We start from the raw sequence: 21136 nt of genomic DNA, 5'->3' as shown, positions 1-21136 counted from the left end.
CAGAGGAGGAAAACGAGTGTCTTTATTATTGTCAACATGCAGAATACAGAAACAGCCTGATTCAGCACAGCTCTGTATCAAACACACACATACGCCTACTGTATTCCCCCACAAAACACTTTGAATTTTAAGAAGATTAAGAAATTATTACAATCATTATTAATTTCTGTTATTTAGCAAAATGTCAACAAACCTGTAGAAAAGAACCAGAAACCAACTCACCTTACTGGTGGCTATTTCACTCAAATGACAAAAATACTTTATTTTGTGGATAACTTGCAAGTTGCTACAAAATGTTGAGAAGATATCTTGAGTTGTGCATGCAGTTGAGAGTATATTAGCCAGAGGTGTTACCAATCCTCTTTATACATGTCTACACTCATGGGTGCTAACTCTAGGCCATACTTTGGGGTTGCTGGTTGAGGCTAAAGATCCTTATGTCTTGCTAGTTATCTAAATAATGTAAGAGTGTCATTTCATTGGTGAACTACTGTATGGTTGAAGTCTGCATGCTGGGTCAGTTCACTGTTCTGACATCTCTAAAGTCATACTGTATCTCTGACGTCAAACGTTCTAAAAGATGGAGCCACTGAGGCACATGCAATTATCCATAGTTAGAACCACCAGAACAAGCTATCTCTCTGAGCTAGACTACAGTATAGAAGAAGTATGGAGAAGTATTATTTGTGTGCGTGCGTGTGTGTGTTTGTGTGTGTGTGGAGGGGGCTCTATAAATGGAAATGTATGTGCATATACATTTGTGTATGTGTGCGGACATGTTGTCAGGGACTGAAAGATCTGGAAGACTCATAGTCAGACATGCATTTGGGTTTAATGCCTTTAGCGTTGTAGTAATCCACCACCTGGTTTGGAACCTCGGCTAACACGCTCTTAGCCAAAGCTGCTGGGGATGCCTAGGGACACACAGAGAGATGCTGGATGTGAAATCACACACACACAGACGCAAACACACATGCTGACACACGTGCCCAGGCAGACACACACACACACACACACACACACTGTGAACGCATAAATGCATGCAAAACACACACAGTAAAGGATTTCATCTCTACACATGCTTAAGAAAATACACACACACACCCTTCGAGTAAAATAATTCTCTGACATGATTTACCATGGAAGTTCACTCGCTTTCTCGCTCTCTTTCCCTCCTCTCATCCCATCCCTCGTTTCCTCTCCTATCTACCTGTTATCCTCCTCTCTGCCTGTCACAGAGAACCTTTGTCCCTCTAATCCTCTCTGAAAAGAAACGACAGAGCAGAAAATCACCTCTCTGCCCCTGTCACACACCCCCTCCTTCTGCTTTTGTCTTTACCATGTCCCTGTCTGTCTGTCTCTCCCTCCTCTATCTCTCCCCTTCCTTCTCTTCCACCTCTCCTTCTCCCCATCTGTGTATCTCCCATTCCAACTCTCTATCCTACTTCCTACTTTTCTTTTCATTCCATTTCTCTCTCTGTCCCTCTCTCCTTCTTCCTCTCTCCTACCTTTTTGTGTATTCCATTCCTTCCACCCCCCACCGACCAGTCTTTCTCCATTCTGCTATGATGTAATTGGCTGATTTCTCCGCATGTCAGAGTCCGAACACAGCGTGACAGACTAGACTAAACGCTGCCAGAGTCATGCTGACTCCCAGGCTAAATTAAACGCCTCCAGAAACCATCAGTGAAACACACCCACATAGACAAGCACATACGAACCCACACAAAACAGCTGCCACTATTAAATGAATGAAAAACAGGATGAATGCTTTTGACCAGCGGAGCGAACTTATGTCACACACATGCACATGCACCCACACAAACACACACACACACACACACACTTACATGCTTGAAGTCCTTGAAGGGGACGAACTGGACGATATCTCTCAGCACGGGCTCTCCCTTGGGCGAGCGCAGGATCCCGTCGTCCCCGTCCAGCATCTGCATGTCTGTGAAGTCGGCGTTGCCCACGCCAACGATGATGACGGACATGGGCAGGTGGGACGCGTGCACAATGGCCTCACGCGTGTCGGCCATGTCAGTGATTACACCGTCGGTCAAAATAAGGAGGATGAAGTACTCCTGGGAAGTGAGCAGGAGGGGTTGGGAGAGAGGGGAGGGGTGATTGTCAAGGGCGAAAGGGGAAAAGAGAGAGGGGAGCAAATGAAAGAGGGGACAGGGGAGTCCTAAAAGCATAAGCTTATGTCATATTTATATCAATCACTGTCACTTCATGTTCACCCCCTCTCTCTGTTTCCCCCCCATCTCTCCCATTCCCTCTCTCTCCCTTTCTCCCCCATTTCTCTCTCTCTCACTTTTCCTCTTCCTTCCTTCTCCACCTCTCCCTCTTTATTTTCCTTTGTCCTGTCCCTCCATCCATATGTCTTTCTCTCCCTCTCTCTTTCTCTCTCTCTCCCTCCCTCCATCTCTCTCTCTCTCTCTCTCTCTCTCTCTCTGACTCTCCCTTTTCTCTCCCCTTCTCCCGCTCTCTCTCTCTCTCTCACCATTGCCTCCTTGGTGTGCATCTCCTCCGAGGCTGAGGAAGCCACTTTCTGGATGATGGGAGCGATGTTGGTAGGACCATACAGCTGGATCTTAGGAAGACAGTTCTGGTAGGCCTCTACCACGCCCTGAATACCTGGACACACAGACAAGAACACACACACGTGAACACGCATACACTTTTTATTATTGTACACTTGCTCAGATGAGGAATGACCTTAGCCACTCTCAAGGACACATGAAATATTGTCTTTGTAGGTAAACAACAACAGTCCACTTTAAATATAAACTTACAGACACAATAAAAACACACACACACACACACACCTCCATGACAGGTGTGTGAAGAGGGGAGTCATTTCACACATACAGATTAGTGTTGTTATTTCTACTCTTTTATGGGCAGAGCTAAAAATACAAGCAGAGCTCTTTCTACAGCATGAGGATCCTGCCAGCTGTGCACACAGCCAGTGGGAATGTGTATAACAGTGTGTTCAGCTATGTGTGTGTGTGTCAACAGCTCACCTGCACACTCCGGGTTGTCCTCGTCAAAGTTCACTGCAAAGTCATGCGACACCTGTGAGAGTGTGGAGGGTTACTGCAGACACCGACACACACCAAGGTTCACACACACCAGACACAAAATGCACACACACACACCCGATACAACGTCCACACAGAGCTGAAGAGCGCGGGTGTGAAGGAACATCTACCTTGAAGTCAGGAGGTATCTGAGCACCAAACCCAAAGGCTGGAAACATCTTATCACTGAGATAGAGAGAGAGACAGAGAGAGAGAGAGAGAGAGAGAGAGAGAGAGAGGGGGGGGGGGGGAGAGGGGGAGAGAGAGGGAGGAAAAAGAAAGAAGGAGTGGTAGAGGTAGAGAAGGGGCGAGAGGAAATGAGCTTGTCTGATAGCATTAGTGTTTCCATCAAAGCCCAAGCAGCCTGTTAGTTAGTTAATGCTACCGTAGCAACCGTCTAGATACCCACAGCAACCACTTCTATAACTCAATCATAAACAATAGGACGGTCCTTGCCGATCTCCGTTTGGATTTGTTATTGATTAACAAGCTCTCGGATCATTGATTACAGATTGAATAAGTTCTCACAGCCCGTTGGAGAACTCTCTTCATCTCAGGCAGATCTCCATCATTGCAACCACAACCCTCTAGGACTCTAACCTGGGGTATAACACTTGTTCACGTAATTCATTGATTAGATGATTGGTGACTATTGATGAAGCTGAGTAGTATGGTATGATACCTGTCGTAGTCTTGGCAGATCTCTCCTACAGCGACCAGAGCCTTCAGATACTCGTTGGGCTGGTAGGGGTGAATGTAATGGAGCGAACAGCTGTTCTTGGGGTCACCGTTGGATGCTGTGAAGTCTATGGCGACCTGAGGAACACACATACACACGGTCACCGTCAGTCACTTTTGACACTTCAAGACTGCGAAATGTCCCATTTGTCTTCACACACACATGCGCACGCACTCACCGTGAACTGTATCTGACAGCCTCCCATGATGTAATCCAGGAAAGAGTACATCTTGATGATCTGTAATCAGAGGAAAAACCAGGACAGCTGCTGTGAGCCCCTCCATGGACTCCTTGGGTGCTGGTCTACCTCCAACACCTACTGTTCCAACACTCAGCTACTCTAACTAGACTTTTGACCTGGACTCCATTAGGAACAACATGGAGGGTCTCCTGTCCTTAGCCCCAGATAGGAGTGTAGATGGGGTGAGGAGGTGAGGAGATGAGGAGATGAGGAGATGAGTTGAGGAGATGAAGTGAGGAGAGGAGGTGAGGAGATGAGGTGAGGAGATGGGGTGAGGAGATGGGGTGAGGAAATGAGGTGAGGAGATGAGGTGAGAAGAGGAGATGAGGAGATGAGGTGAGGAGATGAGGAGAGGAGATGAGGTGTTTCCTTACCTTGCAGTGGTTGAGGAGGACGACCCCGGAGTTTCTGTAGTTCTTCTTCTTCACCTGGTATTTGGGATTTATACACTCCCATTGCATCTACATAGACACACACAAACATGCACACAAGTCACCAGGACACGGTTGTTTATATGTGTGTGTGTGTGTGTGTGTGTGTGTGTGTGTAGTAGTAGTAGTACTGTATATATATGTGGGATATGTGTTACCTGTTTTCCCTCACAGTCCGTACGTAACTCCTTAAAGGTGGTCTGAAACTCTCCAATGAAGTCGTGCTTCCCATTAGAGTCCCAGTCCCATACTGTGCACTAGCAAACACACACACACACAAACACACTTCCGGTAAGTATCACCGCGTTACATCACACACGTGTTGCACGCACACTCAGAGACGCACACACACACACACAGGGAAATGCCATGTTGAATGATTGATAAGCAGGTGTTGGTGGGGGGTCGATAAAGCAGTGAAATATTAATCTGAAGATGCTGAGAGGGACTCATCTGTAGAGACCCTAATATGTGTGTGTGAGTGTGTAAGAGTGAGAGTACGAGTGAGAGTAGTCTTTCTCTCATGGGTACAACTATAATAATGTTATCACTGCAGGTAAAACGCCATTGAGGAAAACTAACAACTAGCAACAGTTCAGGGCTTCATTCAAACATTTTAAAACATGTCAGATGGAAAAAACTGTGTCCCAGTTAAATTGAGGTGACAACGTAAAACTGTACGTCCCAAACAGGTCTCATTCACAAATACAGTTAATACTGTACGTATGTGACTTTTGAGACGTAGGGAGTATTGTGCAGAGGGAATGTGTCTTTCAAAAAGGTTAAAGAATATAGAATACATCGCACCCTCTTGAACGCAACCCATATCCCCCATGTCGAGAGGGTCCACTGAGTTAGTTACCAGCAGACTAAAACCAACGATCACTGATTAAGGTCAAGGAGAACAAGTCTAATCCCTTCATGTCCTGTCCACACTCGGAGTGCCACATAACCTTGCCCACTAAACCTCTGTAGTGTGTGTGTATGTGAGTGTTTACTTATGTTTGTGTGCATGCGCTTTTCCTTGTCCTTGTGTACGCTTGTGTACGCCTTTGTGAGTGTGTGATGTGTGTGTACGTGTGTGTGTATGTGATGGGTGTGTATGTGTGTGTGTGTGTATGTGTGTTTGATGTGTGTGTGTGTGTGTGTGCGTGTGTATGTATGTGTGTGCAGGCCTTGCTTGGTCCCACTTGAGGGCTGAGAGCTCCATTTGATAGAGTAATGATAAAGTGAAGAGGCTCTATTCACTATAGAGACAAAGAGAGAGAGAGAGACGAGAGAGAGAGACGAGAGAGAGAGACGAGAGAGAGAGAGACAGAGAGAGAGAGACGAGAGAGAGAGAGAGAGAGAGAGAGAGAGAGAGAGAGAGAGAGAGAGAGAGAGAGAGCGAGAGAGAGACGAGACGAGATAGAGAGAAAAATACAATTTTCATTTATAGAGACCCAGGTGAGGTACTGAATATGAAGCATTGTTCTGGATGGAGATCTGCTGTGATGTCACCCATTCTAATGCTATGGATCAGATGATTTCAGCAGTTAACACTCTTTTTCTGTCTGTGGGTATGTGTCCCTCTGTGTGTGTGTGTGTGTGTGTGTGTGCGTGCGCATGCATGAGCCCTTTCCCCCGCTGACAGAAGCCACACAGTGTTAAGACGGCTTTGAATATTTAATGAGCTTATGTTTATTCATGATGTGAATATCTGTTTGGAACCACTGTAAGGTCACCAAGTTTCCCCTGAAGCGCGCACACTCACACATACACAAACCTGACATTCACATCATATAAACAACAGGCTTACGGCACCCAGCTTCCCTCAAAGCTAGAAGACAACACGCAGACAGAACATGACAAACATCTGGTGCTGTCAAAGCTGGGGACGGTGACAGGTCAGGGTTAGGTCGTGGAGAGGCCATGCAGGGTCAGGGTTAGTTCGTGGAGAGGTCATGCAGGAGTCAGTGTGATGTTTGTGGTCGAACCTTCAGCTCTCGCTCATGGTCTCCACTGCAGAGGGTATTCAGAGACACCTTAAAGGACTTCCACATCGGACTCAGGTTGTTCATGACTGTCTGCACACACGCACACACACACATTTACACACAGAATAATAAATGCATTCATTGCACAATAATAATACATAAGAAAGGTGTCAGCTACGTGTGTGAGAGAATATATGTGTGACATACCTCAGTCCTGTGAACAAGTGACCCGGTGCCATCATCATTTATTCTGAAGATCTCGAGAAAGGGATCTGATTTGCTGAAGAAATCCTACAAAGACAAGAAGGAATTTGAAATCAGAGCTCCATTCCTTCCTCCCTACCTCTCTCCCTCTCTCTGTCATCTACCTCCCTCTCTCTGTCCTCTACCTCCCTCTCTTCCTCCTCTATCTGCCTATGTCCCCTTCTCTCTTTTTTATCCTCCCCCTTCCTATGTGATGAATGTTTACAGTGGAGTCTAAATTTGTTGTGGTGTTGTGTGTGGTGTCTGGTCTATGTGTTTGTTTGTGTGTGTGCTGTCTGTTGGGTGTATGTATACTCTACTAATGAAGGCTTGGTGATTAATGTGTGTGGGTTATTAGCCTACCATTCTCAGCATGACCTCTCTGATGATAGATCATGGTTTGACCGAGTGTGTGTGTGTCTATTTACTTCAGACTGTGAGTCGGCAGCATCCTCCACTCCACCGTCAGTTTATTCAAACACATAGACACACACACACACACACACAAATACACTCACCCGCACCCTCAACTCTTCCTGTCAGTGAACATACACTAACTCTTCTCTCTCTGTCAGACCTGTCCATGCATGTTATCTCCTCTCATTTCAAAATACATGTATTAGTAATTAAACCTCTCTGACACCACCCCACAGACACACACACACACAATATGCTGGTATCACCTTGTCGTCTAGTTTGCGAGCGCTGAAGCCCAGTTCCACATAATCATCATTTCCAGATATCTCCTCTGCTGTTACCTGGAGAGACACAAATGGAATAATGTGTGTGGAGCTGTGTGTGTCTGTGTGTTTGTGTGTTTAGGTGTGCAGATGTGCATATGTGTGTTTGTGTGAGATCTCATACCGTAATGGAAGATTTGCCTGAGGTATTTCCCTGCTTGAGTAGAGCTTTGGCCAATTTCCTCTGAGACACGATCTGGTGTAAACACATTAGATACACACATTTAGCTCTAAGACATACACAAATGCGTGAGGACAGATAGTGAAAAACAAAGAACACTCCACACTTCCACAATGCACTCCCCTGTCACAACGTGCACTCTCATACTCTCCTGACGTGATGTGCACTCTCATACTCTCCTGACGTGATGTGCACTCTCATACTCTCCTGACGTGATGTGCACTCTCATACTCTCCTGACGTGATGTGCACTCTCATACTCTCCTGAAATGATGTGCACTCTCATGACCCACAACCGTCTTTCCTGTGTTCTCCTAATGTGCCCCTACTTGTGCTAACGTGCATTCTCCCTAGCCGTGCATGCACTCAACGGTTCAAACGTGCACCATACCTGTCCTAATGTGCACTCCATGGCACCCAGGAAGTCTGTGTCGCGAAGGCCATTGTGGGCGGAGCTAATGTCGTGCAGTTCAAAGCGGAGGCGCTGCACTTCCTCAAAGTAGAAGTCCACGAGGAACACCTTGGAGAACACCGGGTTGATGCTGCTCCTGATGATCTCTGTACGGTCCACCTAGACGCACACACACACACGCACATACACACACACGCACAGACCCAGTGGAAAATCAACAGTCGTGCCATCTGTTGTAACCTTCTAAACACAATGACATGAGGTCACACTGGACCAAACACCAGTGTGGTATTTGCGCCCACAGTTAAAATTTCTACATTTTGATTGTAACACAGTGGTCATTCCACACTCCTAAACCACCCACAGCGAACCGTTCATCAAAGATATGTATCGTTCAGTAGCAAACACACACACACACACTCAAACTCATACATTACACACACTTGAGTATGAGGGTTTGTTTTGAAGCTTCTAGCTGCATGCTTTAGATAAACACATCAAAGAGCAAGCAACTATATAGGACTGCCAGTAAGTACACACAAACTCTCTCTCACTGCCATACTTCAATCGATATAAACTTGATAACATCTGTCTGCCAGTGCAAAGGCGCATATAGACACCTCCCACAAAAAACTCTCTCCCACAAAAACACACGCAGACACACACACAATCGGACACATACAGTCATGCAAACATATACCAAACACACAGCTGTATTGGCTCTTGTATCAGTAAGATGCTTTTTATAGAACCTCAGGGGAGAAAATCTGCTGCACTACTTTCTTAAAACATGGATTAACCTCTGGAGAGTGTGTATGTGTGTGTGGCTGTGAGATTCAAGAAAGATTTGTGTGTGTGTGTGTGTGTGTGTGTGGAGAAATAGAGAGACAAGGACAGAGAGAAATCGTGCATAATAGACTGACCGTGTGTGTGTGCATATGTCTGTGTGTGTGTGTGTGCATACATATTCAACAGAGCAAAGGCACTTAAGTCAGCATGTCTTTCTGTTCCAGCCAAGTCAGACATGCAGCTTTCTAATGGAGCCCTAAAGATACTAGATACATCTGATGCTATAGACAGACAGACAGACAGATAGATAGACAGAGACACAGAGAGACAGATAGACAGAGAGACAGAGAGACAGATAGATAGACAGATAGATAGTCAGTGGAAGGAAGTCAACACACAGACACACACACACGCAGGTTACCTCAAACCACTGTCCATGGGACTGCATTTTGAGGACCACACAGGGGTCAGGCTTGGAGAGGGCGTCCCTGTCAGAGATGCCCCTGCACGCCACCCGCAGCTCCACCTTGGTGAGGCAGGGAGAGCTGATGAAGCCCAGGGTGGCCTCAGCTGACTCGTAGATGTTACTCATCCTGGACACACACGCTGCAGGGGAAACACACACACACACAGCACAGTCGGTGTGGATGGTGGGGCAGAAGTGAAGTGAAACACATTTGTGGATGTACTGTATCCAAACACACACACACATCTATGGTTTTCCTCACATGTGCACAACCCCTTGCACACACACACACACACACACAGAGACAAATGAAAGTTCTCTCTCACACAAACGCTCATACTGCACTCACACACGGACACACACACACACTGTTAGTAAGACGACCACAAACATTCCACTTCATCTGAACCTTATTTGTATCAACATGTCCAGATATAGCTCTCCTGAGTAAGCAGTAAGCAAGTCTCAAGGTCAGGAGACACAGGGTAGGCAGAATACTGCACACACACAGCAAAACACACACTACACTAGCATACACACACACAGGCAGACACTACACACACAGGCACACACAAGCAGAAACATACACTAAACTAAGTGTCACTAACACATACACAGTGCTCAGGCGGAACAATGCACACATGCGCAGGCAAACACACACACGCAGACGACTACATAGCAAACGTTGACCAGATGTGCACAACACATTGAAAAGAAAATGTCCTCTAATACAAATGATCGACATTTTCTAAAACCAACCTTTCACCAAAGAAATTATGAATTACTTTGCAATAATGCTCACGCTATTTACACCATAAACTCAAAGGGAACCCAACTGTCAATCAAGTATGTTAGGGCCTGAGAGTGGAGTTAGAACAATGGTAGTGAATGAAGTAGAAGGATGTGGGCATGTTAGCAGTAGCACCACAGTAGGCTATCTGAACCCTGTGGGAGCAAGCCAGGGAGGAATTGTGTCTGAGTTTGACCCCAATGCTGCTATCTCTCTCTATCTCTCTCTCTCTCCTGCTGCTTCTTTGCTTGTATATTGCTCTCACTTCTTGACTCCCTGCTCTCTCTCTCTTCCTCTCTCCTTCTCCCCCCTCTCTCTCTCTTTTCCATAATTCATGTTCCATGTGTGTGCTGAACGATGATTATTTTTAGATAAGCAGGAGAGAGCGCAAACTGCTAGAACCACATAGCAGGTGTCTAATGTAGCAGATGTTGGGTGTGTAATTGTAGGGTGTGCGTGTGCATGCACTTCTGTATGTGTGCCCGTGCCCGTTTGTGTGTGTGCACGTGTGCTTGTGTGTGTGTGAAACAGATGCTGTCTGTTACGGCTGACAGCAGATGACATCGATAGTCATGGTGGCTGTATCCGGTGTGTGTCTGGTCAGTTTGTCTGTCTGTCAGCAGAACAAACATTGGGATATAGCCCTATGTACGTATCTTTGTAACAATATTTTCGAAAGAAACAGAAAATCTGCCAATGGGTTGCCATTGATGAGATAAGAAGCTGTATCCAGAGGAGTAGATGCGTTCAATGTTGCATCATCAATGTTGCGCTTCCTGGGGAGCGGATCTGGCCTGGCTTCCTTGCTGCATGTCTTCCTTTCTCTCTCTCTCCCTGACTTCCTGTCTACATTGAACGGTCTCTCCAAAAAAGCATGAAAACGCCCAAAAAACACTCTACCTGAATGCTAGCAAAGTGGGGTTTATAATGACATTTTGAGTGTTCTGCTCCAAGATCTTCATATTGCAAGTCTGTTAGTTTATCGATCTGCTGTCTCCCTCTCTCTACACTCAGCAACACAGACAATCCTTGCTCTACTCCCTTGACCTTTGACATCAGTGTGGTTTATGTGTGTGTAAAGTATGTGTGTGTTGAGAACAACCGTATTGCCTGTGTGTGAGTGTGTAATGAGAATTTCTGTGTGTGTGTGTGTGTGCTGCGTATGTTTATGTGTTCATGGCTGTGTATGTGTGTGTGTACTTGTGTGTGTGCACATGTGTGTGTGCATGCGTTTGTGTGTGGAAAGGAGGGATGGTGGGGGGGAAAAAACATGACATAAATGATTCACAGGGCAAGAAGGTTCATGACCCACCCTGGGTAAAAGCTTTGCAGAGTATTGATAATCAGACAGCTCATACTGTACATGGATGTAACTCTGTCAGAGCACCTGCCTTCCACAACCTGTGTGACAAAGCTAATGTGAACTGAACAATCTGACTTGTAAAACAACTGTCAACTCTTATGGTTTAGCCTCAGCCTCAGTTTTCTTTAGTGCTGGGCTTGGCTGCTACTTCCCTTTGGTTTCTTAGCGCTGGTATACTGTAAAAAAAAAAAAAAAGGCTTTTTACAGAGAACCGAGATTTACTACCACTTTTGTTTACAATGCATTAGATAAATACTGTCCCAGCATTATGGGATAGCTAGACTGTTGTCGCATTACTCACGTAAAGAAGTAGCCCGTGAAAAGGATGCGCACAGAGCTAACGTGTTTGGTTTCTTTCTACAAATAGCGTAGCCACCTATCGCGTCAAACAACACATCAATGCAAGTCAACCCAAATAGTAAAAAAAAACGAAACAGTAGAGTTTGCACCATAAAGGATAGTCTAATAAAAGTATAATAGTGGGGTTCCTCTCTTCCGCCACCCGCAGTCAGAAACTCACCTCAGCGGCCGGAGGAAACGATCCAAGCAGAGCAGCTAGGGGAACTTCGCTGCGTTGTAGCCTACTAAAGAATCAGGGATGCTTCACGGTCTCTGGACCCATCTCTCTCTCTCTCTCTCTCTCTCTACCTATTTATGTCACTCTCCCCTTCTCTCTCTACGTCTCCACCGCAGTGCTGAATAGCTTGACCGTTGACGGCAACAGGACCAAGCTGTTCGCTCCAGTAACAAGCGCAGAGTGTACGGTGCAGTCCGCGCGTCTGTCTGTCCTCCCGGTAAAAGATGGAGAGGAGGGGGACGGTGCGCCTGTTAACTAGAGTTTCTAATCTGCTCCATCGGGGGCCTCGGGGAGCGCACCTAGAGACCACTAAGGTGAGGTTAATGGTATAGTACTGACACCTAGTGGACGATGCAACGACTAGCAACGGTTGAGTGAAATGGTCACATCAATGGATGCTTCCCGTTATTACCCACTAATTAAATCTAAGAGAGGATGATTATTGCCTTTGATATTTCTAAATTATTGGAGTGTAGCCTAAAAAGTATTCATTGTCGAAGATTGTCTACAATCTACAACGCCTACAATCTTCGACAATGAATACTTTTTAGGCTACACTCCAATAATTTAGAAATATCAAAGGCAATAATCATCCTCTCTTAGATTTAATTAGTTACATTAAATCAGTAACAGATAGTGGAGAATACTGAAATACAACTGCCAAATTAGGAGCCTAAAATTATATAATTCATGAGTTTGTAATGGTTTATAGTATCAACTGTTACAACATCATCTAGCCTAAAGGGCCTTGCTCATTTATTATCCAATGTTATTTCCAAAAGTTGTACCCTTATACGTAAGGTGCCCATTTTATTGCACTGACATTGTCACTGTCTAAATCGAGCGTAATGTATACCGTGTATAGGTTATTGATAGTTTGCACAACAAAGGTTACTCTTAATCTGTTAATTAGCCTAATTTATAAATGTGTTTATCTGTCTTTCCCGTGTTTATCCGTGGCATCATCCACCCGCATTGTGCAGCCCAACCACGCCCCGTCGGGCTTTGCTGTGCGCTACATCCGGGCGCTTTATTGGTTTACAAGCCTGCGAAGATGGCGACTTCAGGGAGGAGTACATTATTATCCTCCAACTCAACTGGACATAACAGCACTCTGGAAAACCAAAACCCAGAAGACGAAGATGGACAGAATTTATGGTGGGCGTAATATGGACTTTTCAATTTAGTGTGGATGGGGTTGGGGCTCCTAGCGGGTGCTGTGCTAGAGCTGAGGATGGTTTGACAGCTAGCTAGCGGCTAGCAGCACTAACAGACAGGATAGTCGCTGTATGAATGGTGACAACAAAGCGATGCTAGCGTCTATGGCTGTCTGGGAAAAGCATCTGACTCTAGAGCTAGAGCTACCTAACGACACAGTGAAATAACGGTTTGTTCTGTTCACAGGTCGTCAATCCTGAGCGAGGTTTCGACGCACTCCCGATCTAAGCTACCGTCGGGAAAGAATGTCCTGGTCATGGGTGAGTAGCTATTTTTTTTGGACCATACTTGCTTACGTTAGCTATCTTATATCACCGTTACATTTACGGCGTTAGCATGTATAGCGAGCTTTCTAAAATAAATACACCGGCCAGTGTCTTGTGTATGGATGATGATGGTGCATTATTATAAAACGTGGTCTGGCAGAGAATGAAGACCGCTGTCATGTGTATTAAATGCGCGTGCTAACGGACCATTCTTCGTGAGCGTCTCCGCACCCTCACCTTGTCTCCTCCTATTAGAATGATGAACGCCCTACTGACTTCATCCTCTGCAAGTCATCATTGGTGTGTGTGTGTGGCCTCGAGAAAGGCCTCCGACTCGGAGATCTGTTTCTCAGTCGCTGTTTGCTAACCATTAGCAAACCGATTACGGTTGTGCTTGATCTATCGTCATTACACCGTGAGACAGCGGGGTGCCTCCCTGTCTCGGTCTGTACGCGTGCTTAGCTGTCCACGCTCATTTTATATCCGCCCGGTGTTGGAACGACACCGGGGATTATCCGCTGATACAGAAACTGATCAGTGTGCTGACTGCTCGTTGGTCTCACTGCAGTTTGAGCTTATCTGTTGTCAACGGTTGTTACTGAATTTGTGAGGATTCTTTGTTGTGCTAAACAAAATGATGCAGTGATTTTTTTCACTTGAATGGTGTGATCATAATATAATATTCTGCTTTGATGTACGGGACTAAAAATAAAGAATCATAACAAATAGTAAAATAGAATATTGGTGTGGCTTCACATAGCTAGCCAGCTAGTGATTTATCATGCTGCAGTTTGCGGACCTGTAGGCTGGTCTGGCAACACTGAGGTGGATGCTGTGAGGACAACTGTCTGAGCAATACTATTAGTATGTGTGTAAAGGGTCTGTGCTTAGGGCATAGGCCAGAGCCTAGTCTGGTAAAGACCCACAATGCTGGAGTAGCTATGGGCAGTGCTACTGCCTGTACTGCTGTTGATTCTCTGCTTGTGTGTGTGTGTGTACAGGTGAGGTGGGTTCAGGGAAGACCACCCTGGTTGCTAAGCTACAGGGGGTGGAGGAGTACATGAAAGGGCGTGGCCTGGAATACCTGTACTTCAGTGTCCATGACGACGACATTGACGGTAACCAATCACAGCTCTACCATACAGCTTTTGTCTGTGATGTATTTTCCAAACACATTTTCCAACCCTACATTACATTTTGGTCATTTATCTGAAGCTTTATCCAAAAATACTTACATTAATGATGTTAGTCTAGAGTAAGTGAACCAGCTGGGCAATCCTAGTCATCGTCAGTAGAGCCTTCTAGAAGATCCAGTAAGATAAACACTCCCAGTGCTAGATCATACACATATGCAGGCATGTTGTGATTAAATGAGTTGAATATGAGCCATAACTGTGTGTGTGTGATAATCGTGTGTGTGTTCCAGACCAGACCAGGTGTAACGCCTGGGTGTTGGACGGAGACCTCTACCACAAGGGTCTCCAGGGTGTGGCGGTGCCGGTGGAGGCTGTGGGAGACTCGTTGCTGCTCATCACGCTGGACATGTCCCGGCCGTGGAACGCTCTGGACTCGCTGCAGAAGTGGGCCGCCGTCGCCAGGGAACACATCGACAAGCTGCGGGTTACCCCGGAAACGCTGAGGGAGCTGGAGCACAGATGTGAGGCACTTGGAGCAGCTTGAAACGGCAGCATGGATACACAACCACACACACACACTTTCACACACACGCACTCTCACACACACACACACACATTTCTATGATTGGAATATAGGCTAAATCCATTATTTACAGTGTGTGTGTGTGTGTGTGTGTGTATAGTGGTGAAGCAGTTCCAGGAGTACGTGGAGCCAGGCAGTGAAGAGGGTGCCCCCCAGAGGAGAAGTGAGGAGGAGGAGAGTGTTCTGCTGCCACTGGGAGAAAACACACTCACACACAACCTGGGCATTCCTATGGTTGTAGTCTGCACTAAGGTACACACACACACCTCATACACACAAACCCTGCAGCTGTTTATGGTTTTAAGCTTTGAACACACGTGAGATTTGTGGTTGAATTCAGCACCAATGTTCTCACACATACACACTTGCACAAACAACATTCCTCTGGACAGTCTGCACTTAGACACACATGCATTCCCTATGGTCTTAAGATGTTGTTATGCGTCACATGAGCGTGTGTAAAAGAGTTAAATTGGTTAAACTCACTACTCTGTATAAGTGACTCTGACGAGCGATGTGACTACACCTGTTAAGCATGTAGACACGCACACGCACACACACACACACAGTGGATGTTGTGAAACAGCGTTCCCCTGTGCCTCCACAGTGTGACGCCATCAGCACCCTGGAGAAGGAACATGACTACAGAGACGAACACCTGGACTTCATCCAATCACACATCCGACGCTTCTGTCTGCAGTGTATCCTTGTCACTGTGACCTATGACCCCCCCCCCCTCACATCCCTGTCTCTGTGAGTCAGTATAGCTGGCTGCTCTCGCTCCCTCGTTGAGTCAGTGTAGCTACAGTAGGTGATATCTGCCTCATGGAGTCAGTAGCTAGGGGGTCTCTCTGCCTCCAGTGAGGCAGCGTAGCTGGGTGGTGGTCCTTGACTCCCTGTGGCAGATGGAGCCTCTCTGCTGTACACATCGGTGAAGGAGATGAAGAACCTGGATGTGCTCTACAAATACCTGGTCCATAGACTCTACAGCTTCCCCTTCCACTGCCCCGCACAGGTGGTGGAGAGAGACGCCGTCTTCATGTAAGCCTGACATGTATGTCATTGTTCCACTAAGTGTGTGTGTGTGTGGGTATGTATTGTTAATGTATCACTGTGTGTGTGTGTGTCACCTTCCAGACCGTCAGGGTGGGACAACGAAAAGAAGATCGCCATATTGCACGAGAACTTCCAGACGCTGAAAGCAGATGACAACTTTGAAGAAGTAATAGTGAAGCCCCCGGTCAGAAAGGTAAGACCTCCCCCAACCCTGAAACTCTATCTGTCCAGACCCTCTGTTAATGTCTAACACAATATAATGACTAGAATCTACATTTACATTACATTTAGTCATTTACACACCTCAGGCACCTCAGAGAATCTAATATAATTACACATTTCTCTCTCTCTCATCTCACCAGTTTGTTCATGAAAAGGAAATTCAAGCGGAAGACGACCAGGTGTTTCTTGTGAAATTGCAGGTGAGTTGTGTGTGCGTGCGTGTGTGTGTGTGTGTTTGTGATGTACTTTCTCCCTCGTGCCAGTCTGTGACACCGGTGTATGTGTCTTGTTTTAGTCGCTGCTCGCCAAACAGCCTCCTGTGACTGCAGGACGCCCAGGGGTGAGTCTCCCGCTCTTTCTCTCCCTCTTGCTCTCTCTCTTATTACATGTGGTGAACTGGTAGTATCTGCCAGCATCTCTTTATGTGTGTGTGTGTGTATGTACACAGCAGGACCCCACCAGTAGAGCTCCCAGTGGCTCTCCAAGGACAAGTAATCGCTCTGCAGCGGCCAACGTAGCCAACGCCATGCCCCAAGCAGGTAATGGCATGTGTGTGTGCCTGCAATCGTGTAGGCTTGAGTGTGTGTGTGTGTGTGATGGAGTATAGGGAGTCAGGTGGCTGAGCGGTTAGGGAATCGGGCTAGTAATCTGAAGGTTGCCAGTTCGATTCCCGGCCATGCCAAATGACGTTGTGTCCTTGGGCAAGGCACTTCACCCTACTTGGGGGGAATGTCCCTGTACTTACTGTAAGTTGCTCTGGATAAGAGCGTCTGCTAAATGACTAAATGTAAATGGTGGTGTGTGTGACTGTAATGTGTTATGCCTGTCTCTGCAGCAGGTCAGACCAGTGAGGGGGTGCTGGCTAACTTCTTCAACAGCCTTCTGACTAAGAAGGCCGGTGCAGGTGGGCCAGGGACTCCAGCAGGGGGTAACAACACTCCAGGGACTGTACGCAAGTCAGGTGGGACACAGACACACATGCATGCTGCAGTGTCATCAGTAAAGCAATGGATGAAAGACGTCGTGTTGGAGTGTGTGCGCAAACCTCATTATCCATACCGACTGTTGAGATCCTCCTTCCATCTTGAGGATACACCCGCACTCACATGCAGACCACTTGTTGTTCCACCGTCATCACGTCTGTATCTGGTGCCCTATCTGCTGTTTGCGTGTGCGTGTGACTGTCTTCTCATACATGACTCATCATCTGTGTGTATGGTCTGTGTGTGTGCGTGCACGCGCGTGCTCTAGTCAGAGGATGCTGGCCACGTTAAGGTGTGTGCGTGAAGTTCTTTCGGCTCATGTCTTCTTAAAACCCCTATAATATTCCATCCCCCTCTCTCCCAGCCCCCACCTTGAGCCCTCCCCCTCTCTCCTAACTCCTAACCCTGCCTTTAACCCTCCCCCTTTCTCCTAACTCCTACCTTTAACCTTTCCCGTCTTCTCTTCTGATACATGCCTCCCCCCCCCACACTGTTGGCACGTTGCATTATACTTATGGATATTCCGTCCCATTGTGTGTGTGTGTGTGTGTAACCATACTGTGCCTTGATCTGCCCTGTTCCTCTGCATCAGCCCTAGTAGTGGGACATTGTGTGTGCATGCCCAGATCTTGTGTGTGTGTGTGTGTATGGTAGGTGTATATGCCATGGTGGGGGTTAACCTGTAGGTGTGATCCACAGGGTCTAAGCTGGGCCTGAGTGATGTCCAGGCGGAGCTGGACAGGATCTCCAGTCGGGAGACGGACGGGGAGCCCTCCAACGACACCCCCGCCGACGGACAGGACACATGAAGGGGGGCGGGGCCCACATACCCCCCCCACCCCCAACTCCCACCCCCCCATGCCACTTGTCACACATAGAGACGGTGGGAATTTGGGAGAAGACCGACCACGCCTCCCTGTCACTATCCTCACCCCCCTACCCCCCGAGTCCCAGAAGAAGAGAGTGGACTCCCCCTGCCTCAGGCCTGCTGCATCGTCTACACCCCCTCCAGCCAACCCCCATCTTCTCCCTTCCCTCATCCCTCGCTCCCTACCTCCTCTCCTCTCTTCTCCTCCAAATGGGCCACAGCATCCAGGGAAGCATCTGGCAGCGTTTCATACTGGACTGTTCATCTTTACGACAGAAGGCGACGAGAGGAGCTGTGAAAGAAAGAATGAAGGAACAAACTGACAGAAAGGGGAAAAGGGAGAGAGAATGTTAGTGAGTGAGGGACTTGAGGAAGTAAGGCAGAGAGGGGGGGGGTGATATCCTCTTTATACTGTAGGAGCTACTGAAATGTGTGTGTGTGTGAGAGAGAGAGAGTGTACTGTTGGCATTCTTGTGTGTGAATGTGGCGTCATGTGGGACAAGGCAGCCTTGGCCAGTAGTTCTAAAGATGTGGGGATTTGGCTATTGATAAACACAGCCTGAGAAAGAGAGAAGGAAAAAAGTCAGGAAAAGAGAGTGAGGAATTTGAAGCAAGTCTTACTAACCTTTTCAATTTTCCAGCTGAATGGGTTGATGAATACAACAGTATTATGATCCTAACAGTTACTGGCCTGCTGTGTGTGTGTGTGTGTGTGTGTGTGTGTGTGTGTGTGTGTGTGTTCGTGTGCGTGTGCTGGATTGGAAGAAGTTACAGAGTTGTACATAGAGAGACTTTGGCCTTTGTGGTTTCAATCATGAAGCTGAACAATTTTCTTCCACTACACATGATACAGTATAATGCTGTGGCCACCAGGAACACCTGGCCTACAGCCTACACTACAGATCAACACACACTAACTTGGAACCACAAACCCTAAACCATGAATACTGTTCCAATTCAAACCTGCCAGAAACCCAAGTACCATTCATAGACGTACCGACAAGGGTCTGGAATAAGGGTCTGGCCAAGCTCTCTCTAATGTGATCACACACAGCTCAAAATGTGTAGATAACAAGACAGTGTACTAAACGGGTGTGGGGTTGGGAGGGGGGGGGGGGTAGTTGAGCTTTATTTGTATAGATATACGCGCTAGCAATTCCCGTAACTCCATAGTTACTTCTGTGGGTAGGTGGGTGGGGTCGGAACAGGAACGGCGTGCGTCTCGGGAGGGCGGGGTCACGTGGGATGAATGTACAGTCATCGTATCGCTGTAATAACCTGATCAGCCCTGTTATCGCAGAAGCTCCGTGGTTGGTGGCGTTTGTATAATCAGGTCTGTCAATCCGTCAATTAAAGGTGTATTTATTCGGATTTTATGTTTCTTTTTGTCTCTGCAACTTACTTCCTCTCTGTCTGTGTTATTTCTCAAGAACATTAGAATATGAATGGTGAACAAAGAACCGCGTACTGGCATTCCAAAGTCCTTTTAGTGGTTAGGATGAACTGCAGATGGCTTGTGGCACATACTAGAAGCCCTGCTATTTAACTAATGTATGAATAATTTTAAGTTAATACATAACTCAAGACATGCATTCATATTTAACATAACTCCTTTGTACATTTCTGTTCCAGGATCCTAGTTTGTATTTGTCGGAGTGTGACAGCGTTGTTCTCACAAACCATATTTACAATTTCAGTCTCCTGTTCGGCTGTGAAAGTGTGTTCTTCCTCCTGGTGTGGTTCTCTTTCAGTCCTGCAAAATACAAATACTATGAGCACACTGTATTCTATTGATATGCAGTATTACAGTACACAAGGCAAATAGATTTCGTACCTGTTCTCCGTCCTGAAGGTTCTAATGACTGCAGCAACTGTGAAGCGGCTGAGATTTGGTTGAACCCTCTGGCCAGCCTCCCTCATGCTCAAACCATGGTTGAGCACATGGTCTACCACAGTGGCCCGAATCTCATTAGAGACGACCGTTCTCCTTCCTATTTCTCCTCCTCCTTCTTCTCCTTGTCCTTCTCCTCCTCGTTGTCCTCCTCCTTCTTCTTCTCTTCATCCCTGTCCTCTTTCTCCTACTCTTCCTCCTCTTCCTTCTCTCTGTCCTCTACCTGCTACTCCTCCTCCCCCTTGTCCCCCTCCTTCTTGTCCTCCTCCTCTCACTCTCACCCCTCTCCTTCTCTGGTTGTCGATCTCTTCAAAGTTCTCCATTGTTCACCTAACAAAACAGAGGCTCAAGGCACTTTTATGCTGCAGTCCTGATTGCAAATTGCTCAACAGACCTGAAAGTGTAGAGAATTGAATATGTGTGTGTTGTAGGTTGATGCTTTGAGATTTTACTTGAGAAGTGTGTGCAACAACTGCACATTCTGTGTAGTGTTTGACAACAAGGTGATGTGTAATTGACATCAGAATGTAAAGAAGGAAAGTCGGAGTCTAATCCAGATAAGAGACTGTGAAGTAGTGCCAAATTGAGTCGAGCGATTGGTACATGAAGTGAAGGTTGTGCAAATTGTGCCGAATTTGCGCTTTTTGTGTGTTAACAACTGAGAAGGTTTCAGGCATGTGACACTTTCCTAGTCAGGGTTAGCAGGGGGTGCATTTCATGGCAAAAAAGGAATACAACAATCCTGTTGAGAAATGCACCCCCCTCTATTGTCTGTTCTGTATATCCCAGCATCAAATGATTCTTACTGTACACTGAGGGCACTAGTATGAGTAACCACAGTAGGTTTCAGGCATGTGACACTTTCCTAGTCAGGGTT

General features: G+C 46.6%; 2 protein-coding genes across 5 annotated transcripts; one reads left to right on the top strand and one right to left on the bottom strand.

Moving 5' to 3' along the window:
- Positions 1-782: 782 nt before the first annotated feature.
- On the bottom strand, positions 783-8066 carry LOC136961808 (copine-4-like). Its single transcript, XM_067255256.1, has 14 exons — positions 8031-8066; positions 7584-7655; positions 7403-7477; positions 6684-6767; positions 6477-6566; positions 4659-4757; positions 4444-4530; positions 4007-4066; positions 3772-3905; positions 3221-3275; positions 3033-3084; positions 2510-2643; positions 1851-2087; positions 783-914 (listed from the first exon to the last, which is right to left on the bottom strand). Exons 1-14 carry the CDS (start codon positions 8049-8051, stop codon positions 783-785), a joined length of 1332 nt encoding a protein of 443 aa, XP_067111357.1. The 5' UTR covers positions 8052-8066.
- Positions 8067-13071: 5005 nt separating this feature from the next.
- On the top strand, positions 13072-19739 carry dync1li1 (dynein, cytoplasmic 1, light intermediate chain 1). 4 transcript variants are annotated; one of them, XM_067256406.1, is made up of 13 exons: positions 13072-13194; positions 13441-13514; positions 14522-14638; positions 14947-15177; positions 15340-15491; positions 15847-15940; positions 16145-16280; positions 16377-16488; positions 16658-16717; positions 16813-16857; positions 16969-17056; positions 17356-17478; positions 18200-19739. In XM_067256406.1, the coding sequence occupies exons 1-13, from the start codon at positions 13091-13093 to the stop codon at positions 18307-18309; spliced, it is 1446 nt and encodes a 481-aa protein (XP_067112507.1). In that variant the 5' UTR covers positions 13072-13090; the 3' UTR covers positions 18310-19739. The 4 variants fall into 4 exon arrangements, with proteins under 4 accessions (XP_067112507.1, XP_067112505.1, XP_067112506.1 ...); XM_067256404.1 differs by having other exon boundaries at positions 17353-17478; XM_067256405.1 differs by having other exon boundaries at positions 16966-17056.
- The last annotated feature ends 1397 nt before the right edge of the window (positions 19740-21136 follow it).

Source organism: Osmerus mordax, chromosome 18 (assembly GCF_038355195.1).
Source record: "Osmerus mordax isolate fOsmMor3 chromosome 18, fOsmMor3.pri, whole genome shotgun sequence".
NCBI lineage: Eukaryota > Metazoa > Chordata > Actinopteri > Osmeriformes > Osmeridae > Osmerus > Osmerus mordax.
This window is presented reverse-complemented; position numbering and strand designations above follow the sequence as displayed.

Coding starts and splice junctions, on each gene's coding strand:
- dync1li1 (XM_067256402.1), top strand. CDS start 13,091: ATGGCGACTTCAGGGAGGAGTACATTATTATCCTCCAACTCAACTGGA. Junction 15,178..15,339: donor GAGGGAGCTGGAGCACAGAT/GTGAGGCACTTG, acceptor GTGTGTGTATAG/TGGTGAAGCAGTTCCAGGAG. Junction 17,479..18,199: donor AGGGACTGTACGCAAGTCAG/GTGGGACACAGA, acceptor TGTGATCCACAG/GGTCTAAGCTGGGCCTGAGT.
- LOC136961808 (XM_067255256.1), bottom strand. CDS start 8,051: ATGGAGTGCACATTAGGACAG. Junction 6,567..6,683: donor CACTTGTTCACAGGACTGAG/GTATGTCACACA, acceptor GCGTGTGTGCAG/ACAGTCATGAACAACCTGAG. Junction 4,531..4,658: donor CGGACTGTGAGGGAAAACAG/GTAACACATATC, acceptor GTGTCTATGTAG/ATGCAATGGGAGTGTATAAA.